General features: G+C 39.5%; 1 protein-coding gene across 6 annotated transcripts in view; it reads left to right on the top strand.

The window, feature by feature from the left end:
- Positions 1–12,000, top strand: part of LOC128861158 (uncharacterized) — a 114,861-nt gene that overhangs the window by 32,250 nt on the left and 70,611 nt on the right. For 3 of the 6 annotated variants that reach the window (XM_054099077.1, XM_054099079.1, XM_054099078.1), the window contains exon 5: positions 11,659–11,843. The exons of the other annotated variants lie outside the window; for them this stretch is intronic. In XM_054099077.1, the coding sequence (XP_053955052.1) occupies positions 11,659–11,802 (144 nt within the window). In that variant the 3' untranslated portion in view covers positions 11,803–11,843. Of the gene's footprint in view, positions 1–11,658; positions 11,844–12,000 lie in introns of those variants that run through there. 6 annotated transcript variants of the gene reach the window in all.

Raw genomic sequence — 12,000 nt, 5'->3', positions numbered from 1 at the left:
CTCCCCGTTTTGATCTCTATCTCGAGACCCTAGTCACGGAGCGGCATGAAAAATACTCTGAACTAAAGCATTCACCAACAGCTTCCATCTGATATCCATATTGTACAAACACATTCTAGGCTCCACGTTTTGGTCTCTATCTCGAGACCCTAGTCACGGAGCGGCATGAAAAATACTCTGTACTAAAGCATTCACCAACAGCTTCCATTTGATATCCATATTGTACAAACACATTCTAGGCTCCACGTTTTGGTCTCTATCTCGAGACCCTAGTCACGGAGCGGCATGAAAAATACTCTGTACTAAAGCATTCACCAACAGCTTCAATTTGATATCCATATTGTACAAACACATTCTAGGGTCCACGCGTTGGTCTCTATCTCGAAACCCTAGTCACGGAGCGGCATGAAAAATACTCTGAACTAAAGCATTCACCAACAGCTTCCATCTGATACCCATATTGTACATACACATCCGAAGGTTACCCGGGTCCACGTTTTGACCTATATCTCGAGCCCTATCCACCAATAGGCATCCAAACTATACGTAAACCATCTTCAATACCTACTTAACAATGTGTGTAAGTTTGGTTTAATTTGGTGCAAAGACACGGCCGGTTAGCGAACACACACAAAAAGTTGACTTTATTTTATATATAAGATATAGAAGTTTAACCTTTGACTGAGGATAGAGCCACTTTTAATTCGAGTAAGGAAAGTTCAGAAGTCAAGCCGTTTGGCTGAAGGATATAACTGATGAGTGGGAGAGTGAGTATAGGATTGTAAGGATAGTTCGTTAGCAGAAAATTCTGAGGTGAAATTGGTATCAGAGGAGGAGTTACTGAAACTATTGTCGAATTTTAGGGCTATGTCTTGAGGATTGCCTCTAGGGGTGTTTAGGGAAGAAATGGGGGAAAAAGAGGGCAAACCGGATAGCCCCTTTATATTAGCCCAAGTTTTTTTTGGTTCGGAAGAGGAGTGGATGCTGCTCGTGAATTTCTGGTAACGATCGGTTTTGGCTTTGCGTCTGAAAAGAGCGTTTGCTTTTTTATAGGCGACAAGATTTATCGGTGAGCGGTTTCGTTTAAATTGTTGCCATGTTCGTTGTTTATTTATCCTTAGTGCCGAGAGTTCGCTATTCCACCAGAAAGGGAATGGTTTGAGTAGTTTGACGGAGGATTGGGTGATAGATTATTTACCTGCGGTACAAATGATTTTTTGTATTCTGGAGATTTTCTGGTTGATATTGGATAAAAATGGGAAAGATTCGGAGTAGAGAAGGCAGTAGTTTTGAAATTTAGTCCAGTCCGCTAAGGCTGTTTTGCAGAACATTCTGGGTTTAAGAAGGGGTGAGGGTTGGGAGAAGAGATTTTAATTTGGAAGAGATCGCTACCGTGTAAGTCATCGATGCGGTGCCAATCGGTTTTGGGGAAGAGTGATGCAGAGCAAAATGAGAGGCTATTATGTGTAAAAGTGGCATGGGTGGAGAATTGGGTGGTGGAACCGTCATTAAGAATAACACAGTTGGAACTGAGTATAGCATCTTCAATTAATCGGCCTCTAGGTTTAGCTTTAAAGTCACCGGACAATAAAATAAGAGCTGTGATCAGGGGGAAGATATTACAGATGTCTGTTGAAGTGAAAGTTTGATTGGGAGGAATATAAGCGCAAGTGACTATGATTTTATTGGGGGAAGGAATTTCTATGGAAAGGAAGGAGATATTTGAAGAAAGTAGCGGAATGGTGTTATGAGGTATATTTCTTTTAGGACGGCGACTCCATGTTTGCAGTAGGTATTGCAAGGTAGGTTGTAGAAGTGACCGATATAAGCGTTGGGGGTATGAGCTGAAATATTGCTGGGGAGATGTGTTTCGCGGCCGCCGTAGCCGAATGGGCTGGTGTGTGACTACCATTCGGAATTCACAGAGAGGTCGTTGGTTCGAATCTCGGTGAAAGCAAAATTAATAAAAACATTTTTCTAATAGCGGTCGCCCCTCGGCAGGCAATGGCAAACCTCCGAGTGTATTTCTGCCATGAAAAAGCTCCTCATAAAAATATCTGCCGTTCGGAGTCGGCTTGAAACTGTAGGTCCCTGCATTTGTGGAACAACATCAAGACGTACACCACAAATAGGAGGAGGAGCTCGGCCAAACATTTATTATTTATTTTATTAGATGTGTTTCGTTTAATAGTATCACTGAGGGGTTAACTGTTTTAATTAATAGTTCGAGCTTGATAAAATTATTTAAGTAACCATTAAAATTCTTTTGAAGTATGGATAACATATTGATTATTTAAAAGAAAAAAGTTGTAAATATGTGAGATAAGTGTATTATAAGAGTATTTATTGTTCCATTATTGATGGTGATGGTGAGGTATGGGGATGGGAGGTCTAGTTAGGGTTATGAGCAAGGGGAGAGATGGAAAAACTGTCTGCTTTGAGTTTTCAAGAGCTTCTTCATGAGATAATGAATTATTCTTGGAGATTTAGAGGTTATTATTAGCGTATGATTTTGTAGAATTTGTGTTAGGGTTTGAATTTTTTGTGTTTAAGATTTTTTCTATGCAATTAATTTTGTTTACATTTGATATATTTCCGTTGCTGGATTGTATAAGCCGCTCCGGCGAAAGAGGGGTAGCAGATGTACCATTGAGTGTTTTTATATTTGAGGTGTTGTCGTTGTTGATAGCTGTATTTGCCACTCGGGCGAGAAAGGAGGAGTCAGATGTGCTGGGAAGTTGTTTTTTGTAAGTGGTGATAGCTTCTTTTATGGTACATTTATGTATAGTTTTAATTTTTAGTATTTCTTTTGATTCAAAAAACTTGGGGCAATTATTGTATTTGATGATGAAGAGTGTTCACCTGCGCAGTTGGCACATCATACTCTAGAGCATTCTACAGGCGAGGGGTGGTTGGGAGGGAGGTTGCAAAACACAAAAGCTGGAGTATTGTTGCAGCGTTTGGCTGTATGTCCTAACAGATTACAATTTTTGCAACGCATGGGATTGGGGTAGTAGGGACGGAAGTCAAGCGTTCGCCAGTCGACTTCTATTCGGTTGGTTAGTGTATACTTGTCGAATGTTAATAGCACCGCACCAATACTTACACGGGAGCCTTTTCTAATCGTGTAAATTTGTGAACTGCGGATACACCTTAGTCATTGAGGCCATCAATTATTTCGTCATCCGGATGATGGAAGATGAAAGGGGCGTAAATCGCGCCCTTGATGGAGTTTTGTATAAAAATATATATTGGGTAGTCGAAAAAGTCTTTTCGTATTTCTAATCAAACTTGAACTCTTTTTTTTTTTATGCTTTAAAAGAACTTTATAAAACCAAATATGTTCCATTTTGGTCGACCACCTTTTGCCATTTTTCTTCTAGAGACATTATTCCATCAGTATAAAACTTTTGTGGTTTCTCGGCAAAAACTGCGACAAGTAATTTTCACAGGCATCTCTTGAAGCCAACTTGACTCCATTAAGGGAGTTCTGCATTGACCGAAACAAATGGTAGTCCGATGGTGGAAGGTCAGGGCTATATGGTGGAGAGACATCAAAGATGTCTAGCGTTGTCCTGATGGAAGACGACGCTTCAATCTCATCAGTTGTTGACAGTAAAGTGTAGAATCAATCGTTCGAGCAGGCTGGAGCAGCTCCTAGTGGATGATTCCTTTCCAATCCCACCAAACACACAGCATAATCTTTCGAGGCGTCAATCCTGGCTTTGCGACCATTTGTTGAGCTTCACCACCCTTGCACCATGATCTTTTTCGCACATTATTATCGTATTTGATCCACTTTTCGTCTCCTGTTATCACTCGCTTCAGAAATGGTTCGATTTCATTTCGTTTCAGCAAAGAATCGCAGATGTTAATTCGGTCCATTAAATTTTTCACAAACAATTCATGTGGTACCCAAACATCGAGCTTCTTTTTGTAACCAGCCTTTTTTAAATGGTTCAAATCCGTTTGATGATGAATGTTTAGTGCCTTGGCGATGTCATGGCAGCTTATGTGAGGGTCCTGGTCAATCTTTTCCATAATTTCATCGACTTTTTCAACGATTGGTCGACCGGAGCGAGGTGCATCTTTCACATCGAAATTTCCAGAACGGAAGGAAGCGAACCATTGTTGTGCTACACGAACTGATACAGCATCGTCTCCGTAAAAAATTTCACTGGTGGCTTCCGTGGCATTCTTCCCTTTTTTATACAAAAATTTCAAAATATAGGGAATTTCTTCATTATTTTCACTCACTTTTGAACAGCTATAACTTTTTTTCAACTTTTCCGAAGTTAATTTTTTTTTTGGTTAAATGAAGCTTAAAATGTCACCTTTCTAGCACCATATGATATGACACAATGTGATTAGATGACTGGATGAGCACTGGAGATAGATGACTCCAACGATATTTATTGACAAAATACGACAAGACTTTTTCGACTACCCAATATTATTGAAGAGTAACTTTAACCTTTCTTGCGCCGGAAAGATGTTTTGTTGCCAAGAATTTTGCGATTTTTTGGTTTCTTACGAGGAGTAGAACACTGCTATCGCGTAGTGACGTAATGTTGTTTACCTCTTTGCTAATAGCTTGTATACAACAAAGCAGGAGGCAGATGCAAGTGTTTTGCTAGCGTGCAGAGATTTGATTATTAAGTACTTCGAGTCATCCTTTTTTGTTATCGGAAGTTCCGGGAAGAAATCTAGCGTTGAATATTCAGGTTTGTTCCGTTTCGTTTTCTGGACTGAAGATAATAAGGCGAACCTATAGTCTCCAAGTTTGTTGGCCCCGGGGCATTGTGTGAATATTGATTTAGTTGTATGGGAATGTGTATATGTGTGTGAAGCGTATGCGATAAAAAAAAAGAACGCGGCCAGGTACAAATAGAAAACTTCGAGCGATCAAACATGTTGCTTTGTTAGGTTGCGCGAAACGTTAGTGTGCGAATAACACAGAGTAACAAAAGCAGTGCGTTAGCATAAAGGGCTGGAATCAAGAGAGTACTCTCTTAGTGTCTTTGTGGGCATTGTAGGAGCTTTCGACAATGCTACCTTTGACTCTATGTGCTCTTCTATCAGAAGTTATGCAGTGGAAGAAATCATTGTCAGATGGATCCACTCTATGATATCCAAAAGACTGCTTGCCATGGATAGAGAAAGCAATGAAGGAGTCAGGGTTGAGGTTAAGAACGGTTGCCCACAAGGCGGTGTACTCTCTCCCCTACTTTGGTTCTTTGTGGTGGCCTCTCTTCTTAATGATCTACAGGAAATTGGACACATCCAAGCCTACGATGTGTGCGTATTAATCTCACGACGATCACTTGAAGTTATATACAATAAAATGCAGGTAGCTCTAAATAAGATTGAGTATTGGTGCGAATCGCATCATCTTTCGGTGAATCCTACAATAAGTACCTTAGTGCTTTTCACTAGGAAACGCAATATGGAAGGCCTGTTACTACCCACATTGAAAGGGGTAACACTGCAACTTTCTTCTGAGGCCAAATATTTAGGAGTAATCCTAGATAGTAAACTTACCTGGAAGAAGCACGTCGAGCAGAAGGTCTCTCGAACACTAAAAGTCTTCTGGCAGTGTAAGAGAACCTTTGGCAAGACATGGGGTCTAAGACTGGTGATAGTACACTGGCTGTACATCACCCTGATCAGACCCATTATTACATACGCCTCTGTAGTATGGTGGAAAGCCACAATGGTTAATTCCAGAGTAAAACCCCTAAACAGGCTACAGAGAAGTGTGTGCTAGGGTTTCACAGGTGCCATGAGCACAACATCTGGTGATGCCCTTAATGTCATTCTGAACTTGCAACCTCTAGATCTTCAAATTCGAAAGGAAGCAATGAAGGCGGCGTACAGGCTCAAGTTAAACGGAGTCTAGGGAAATGAAGTAAGCACTGGTCACTGTCAGATATACCACCAGTTGTCGGAGCCCTGCACACTGTTCTCGATGCCGGTGGACAATCGGGTGCCTGTCGTTAGCCTCGGTAGGAAGTATGATGTTTTCTATGTCTATGTCATCTTGAATGTGGCGTACTGGCTAATTGAGAAAAAGTGGCGGGGCAACAGTATTGGAATTTATAGTGACCGTCAAGCTGCACTGAAAGCCCTTGCTAAATTACGCTGCTCTTCGAAGTTGGTCGGTGAATGTAAGACAAAACTGAACAGTGTTGCAAAACACAACAAAGTTAGTCTTATTTGGGAGCCTGGACATTGTGGTATTCCAGGGAACGAGTTGGCTGATAAATTGGCAAATGAAGGCTTTGCAAGTATGCCATTAGGCCCTGAACCCTTTCTAGCTGTCAATTTCGCATCGATTCAACTATGGATTGACGGCTTCATGAGGTCTACCCATAGAGGACATTGGTCTGTGTTGAACTCGTGCAGAGTAGCTAAGGGCTTTGTGAAAGAACAAAACAGGGAAACAGCGACCTTTCTCCTAAAACTCAGCAGGAAGCACATCAGAGGACTGGTGGGTGTAATTACAGGGCACAATGTCTGTGGTCAGCATATGGCTACCATGGGGGTCGTGGACAGCCCGTTATGACTATCCTGTCTTAAAGATGACGACACTGCAGAGCATTTTCTCTGTAGCTGTCCTGCATTTTCCAGAATTATACTTAGGATATTGGGTTGCGATACACTGAGATGGACAAAGTTCATACTCTTCTGGATCTCTTAAAATTCATCAATGAATCCAAGAGATTTGTGGAAGAGTGACCTCAAACTAATTTATCCGTTTTTACCATCCACCTTTTATCTTTCCTATTTCTATTCTTTCTACTGATATCTATCCGGGTGTAGTTTAATGGTCTACTGACTGAGTGCTTGGACTTGTCCAGCCCCCACAAATCTAATCTAAGCACCGTACGGGTTAACAGTGCGGTTACGACTACGTAGGAATTTATAAAAAACAATGCCAGGCTATGGCATAAGTGACCAGCTTTGTGGTGGAGAGTGGTGAAATGCTTACACTAGGTTGCCATATATTATGTAGGTTAGCATGTAGCTACATCATATGTTATGCTATTGTACAATATTATTTTTAATTGCTGGAGTTATTGATGCAGTGGGTGACCTTAGTGAAAAACTTTTTTTTATTGCTATTTGCACTGTACACTCGTTTCTTTACCAGCATCAGCCTGATCAATCCAATATACAACGCTGCATTAAGGAAGGACATTCTTATCGATGCTACAACTTTCTTAACTTACAGAAGTAATTTGCTTTTTTTACTTTGTGCAATTCACTTCAGCTTATGCTGCTTGAGTCTTCTCGCTTGTTTAACTGTTGTCTTTTTATATCTTATATTCTATATATATAAAAGAAAGTCATGTTAGTTACACTATTTATAACTCGGAAACGGCTGAACCGATTTGGCTAAAAATCGGTGGAGAGGTAGTTTAGGGCCAGGAGACGGACATAGGATACTTTTTATCCCATACGAACGCGTTTCCGTGACATCACTATAAAATGTGGTATAGCAAAACGCAAGTGACAGCTAAACGTAATTTTGTCTATGGTTAAGTAGAAAATTTGGTAATATAATAGGACTATGAATAAGTTCGTGCGGATTTTTTTCGAAATTTGAAACTTTATTGACGTAAAATGGTTACAAATTTAATATTCAAAATATTGTCCATCGCTTACTACTACTTTTTCCCATCTTTCTGGCAATTCACGGATTCCCTTTGTGAAAAATTCGGTCGGTTTTGCCGCAATCCACGAATCGATCCATTTTTTGACTTCATCGTAATTACGGAAGTGCTGGTCAGCCAGGCCATGTTGCATCGATCGGAAGAGATAGTAATCGGATGGCGCAAGGTCTGGACTATACGGCGGGTGGGGTAGGACATCCCATTTGAGCGTTTCTAAGTATGTTTTGACCACTTGTGCAACATGTGGCCGAGCATTGTCATGTTGCAAAATAACTTTGTCGTGTCTATCGGCGTATTGCGGCCGTTTTTCTCGCAGTGCTCGGCTCAAACGCATCAATTGTCGTCGGTAGACATCCCCCGTAATCGTTTCATTCGGTTTCAGTAGCTCATAATACACAACACCCAGCTGGTCCCACCAGATACACAGCATAACCTTCAGGCCATGAATATTCTGCGCCGACGTCGATGTTGAAGCATGGCCAGGGTATCCATACGTTGCCCGACGTTTTGGATTGTCGTAATGGACCCACTTTTCATCGCCAGTCACAATTCGATGCAAAAAACCCTTTCTTTTGTGCCGTTGAAGCAGTTGTTCGCATGCCATAAAACGGCGTTCAACGTCTCTTGGCTTCAATTCATACGGCACCCAATGGCCTACCTTTCGGATCATTCCCATGGCTTTTAAACGTTTGGAAATGGTTGATTGATCAACTCCCAAAGTTTTTGCAACCTCTTCTTGCGTTTGAGCCGGATCTTGATCGAGCAATTCCTCCAATTCGGTATCCATGAACTTTGGCGGCGCACCCTCGCGTTCTTCGTCTTCCTAGCCAAAATCACCACTTTTAAAGCGTGCAAACCACTTCTGGCACGTTCGCTCAGATAGAGCATGCTCACCATAAACTTCCACCAAGATACGATGACTTTCGGCTGCTTTTTTCTTCATATTAAAATAATGAAGAAGAATTCCCCGCAAAAACACATTATTTGGCACGAAATTCGACATTTTCAAGTGTGGTAAAAATATTGTTGTTTACGCTTCAAATAAAAAACTTATACTGACGTTTGTGCCTTACGACAGTAGCTCTCCAATGAATGTTTGGAAATGTGGATCGATGGAATAATAATCAAGTTACGCCATCTGTTGTAAAACCGCACGAACTTATAAATAGACCTATTAAATTTTGTCAGAAATATTTAATCACAGTAATTTGTATTCTCTTTGAATCATCATTATCAATGCCGCGACCAAGACGATCGAATCCTTCCCGACAAAACCGTAATGCAAGAAGGATACGAAACATTGGGAATGAAATGACTGAAGAAGCACAAGGAATTGCCCTTGAAGAGCGCCGCGTTAGTATGGCTCGACTTCGTGCTTCTCAATCACAAGAGCACAGCTCGGTTGGCAATGCGAAATCGTCGAGCGAATAACAGAGATCAACAAGTAGATTTAGTAATTCAAACGATGTACCACTGTTGAATCGCCAACAAAAAGAAGTTTATGATACATTAAGGGGTTATACGCAGTTATGAAGCAAATAAAAGACGGGTTGTCAAGGATTTATCCTGAAGAAACTTCAGAATATTTTAATTTGAAAATTTTTGGCGGTTATAAAAGCATCCTTCAAGAACGTAACAAAATTTTTTATTTATGAAAATGTTGATTATAGAGCGCGCTGCAGGCGATTTCTGGAACCTCCTTTAAAAAAAGACGATTTACGGTGTACATCGTAACTCAGGATTGGATTATCTGAAATCAAAAAACCAAACAAATTTTGTTAATATATTAGATTATCTAGTAATTAATCGTTCGGCTAATCAAAATAGTGAATTTTCACAAAATGGCAGCTTTTAAAAGAAATGATTTCGATTTTTACGTTAAAATTTGGCCGTAAATTGATTATAAAATGGAAAATAAGTATCAGATTTACAAAAGGAACGATTAATTACTAGAAAATGTATCTTTAAAGATTGAGTTAAAACGGTTGACCGATCAAACAAGCCGTTTTCGAGATATCGTGTACACCGACTTGAAAAATGCCGTTTTGAAAAAAACACGTTTAAAGTTTCAATACCTACCTTAAAACGTGCCGAGGCATCTCTACATATTTAGGTATAACTCCGAAAGTATTGCTTAGATCTACTTCAAATTTCGTGCGTATACTTTTGAATATATGTACATTACAAAAATGCAATAAAAAAATCGATTTTTTTGAAAGTCATAACTGCGTATAACCCCTTAATGAAGGCAATTACTGATGGAAATAGTGGTTTATATTTCCTTGATGCCCCTGGTGGAACTGGTAAGACATTCCTCATGTCAGTAATTTTAGCCACTGTTCGTGCGAAATCCAACATTGCGCTTGCAGTTGCTTCTTCTGGAATAGCAGCCACATTGTTCGAAGGATGCCGTACGGCTCATTCAGCATTGAAATTGCCGTTAAATCTTCAAAAATTTAAACTTAGCAATGGCCCAAGTTTTATCAGCATGGAAAATCATCATCTGGGACGAATGCACAATGGCGCATAAACGTGCATTAGAAGCACTTAACCGAACATTGAAAGATACACGCAATGACTCGAGATGTTGTGGAGGCGCAATGATTTTACTGTCTGGCGACTTCCGCCAAACACTGCCAGTAATTCCAAGATCAACGGCTGCTGACGAAATAAACGCTTGCCTCAAATCATCGAATCGATGGCGCTATGTGAAGAAACTTCAGCTGACAACAAGCATGAGAGTTGCATTACTTAATGATACATCTACTGAAGATTTCTCTAAGCAATTACTGACTATCGGTAATGGTCGAGTACCTGTCGACGAATCGAGCGGATTGGTTTCTTTTCCTCAGAATTTCTGTAACTTTGTCTCATCGAAAGACGACCTTATCAATAAAGTATTCCCAAACATCATTAATAACTACAAAAATAATGAATGGTTGAGTGAGCGAGCAATTTTAGCGGCTCAGAATACAGATGTAGATGACTACATAATTCAAAATGATATCATTGGAACAATGCATTCATTCAAATCCATTGACTGTGTAACAAATGAAGATGAAGCCACCAACTATCCAATTGAATTTTTAAACTCCTTGGATGTGCCTGGCTTACCACCGCACAATTTACTCAAAGGAAAATTCGAAGGTGAAGAATTTCTCATTCCGAGGATCCCGATGATCCCAACCGATCTTTCGTTTGAGTTTAAAATACTTCAATTTCCGATCGTCTTGCATTCGCCATGACCATTATCAAATCACAAAGCCAATCCTTGAAAGTTTGTGGTCTGAATCTAGAAAATCAATGTTTCGCACATGGTCAATTATATGTGGCATGTTCACGGGTCGGAAAACCATCTGCGTTGTTTGTTCTTGCACCTGATAATAAAACAAAAAATGTCGTGTATCGCAAGGTACTTAACTGAAGAGTACAATTTATTAAAGCTTCATTGAAATACTTGATTAATAAAAAAATAAACTTAATAAAATCAAAAATCTTCTTTTTTATTGCCTCTAGAGCGGAACAAAGTTCGACGGGTCTGCTAGTTTTTAAATAAATTAATTTAACTTACAAGATTTCACTTTTCCTTCACTACGTTTGAGATTTCTTTGCTTACACGATCTAGGATAAATTAACGGCAGGGCTTTGTAACAAGTAAGTTTGTTTGAATACGTTAAAAATTTTACTTAATTACATTGAAAATAAACGTACGAGTGTAATGAAAAGGTAGTTATGTATATGAAATTTGTGAAGTATATTGGATGTATGACTGATGTGCTGAAAGCCAACTGATGATTGCCAGTCATGTTCTCAAGTTTGTCATAGGTTCGAAAAAATTAGCGTTGGATGTAATCTAATAGCTTACATGTAAACGTTTTATACAATTTTCAATTATAAGTTTTACAATAAACAGAAGTTTAAGCTCCTGAATATATGAATTGAGTGTAAAATGTAAACAAATTTTTTCACGTTCTCTTTGCAGCTGCCCATTATTTCTTCCCGACACTGCCCGCGGTGCCAGTATTATATATTAGAAAACAAGTATCTACTTCAACAACTGTTTGCCGCAAATGAAGCCCTTATATGTACATTTTGTCGCTTTCTTCTGATAAAGGATTGTATTTGAGTAAAATAAAAATTTTTAACGCACAAAATTAAAAACCTTTTATTGCATGTTTGCATCTAATCTTCTTCCATACATGCAGGATATGATCTTATAAATGGAAAAATTTTAAAAGAGTTACCTGCATTAGCATTGCAATTCATAAGAAATATATTTAATTGCATGTTAGAGACTAAATATATTACTTCTCACGACTATGGA

Source organism: Anastrepha ludens, chromosome 4 (genome assembly GCF_028408465.1).
Source record: "Anastrepha ludens isolate Willacy chromosome 4, idAnaLude1.1, whole genome shotgun sequence".
In the NCBI taxonomy this organism is placed as follows: domain Eukaryota; kingdom Metazoa; phylum Arthropoda; class Insecta; order Diptera; family Tephritidae; genus Anastrepha; species Anastrepha ludens.
Note: the sequence above shows the minus strand (reverse complement) of the source record. Positions and strands in the feature narration are given on the sequence as shown.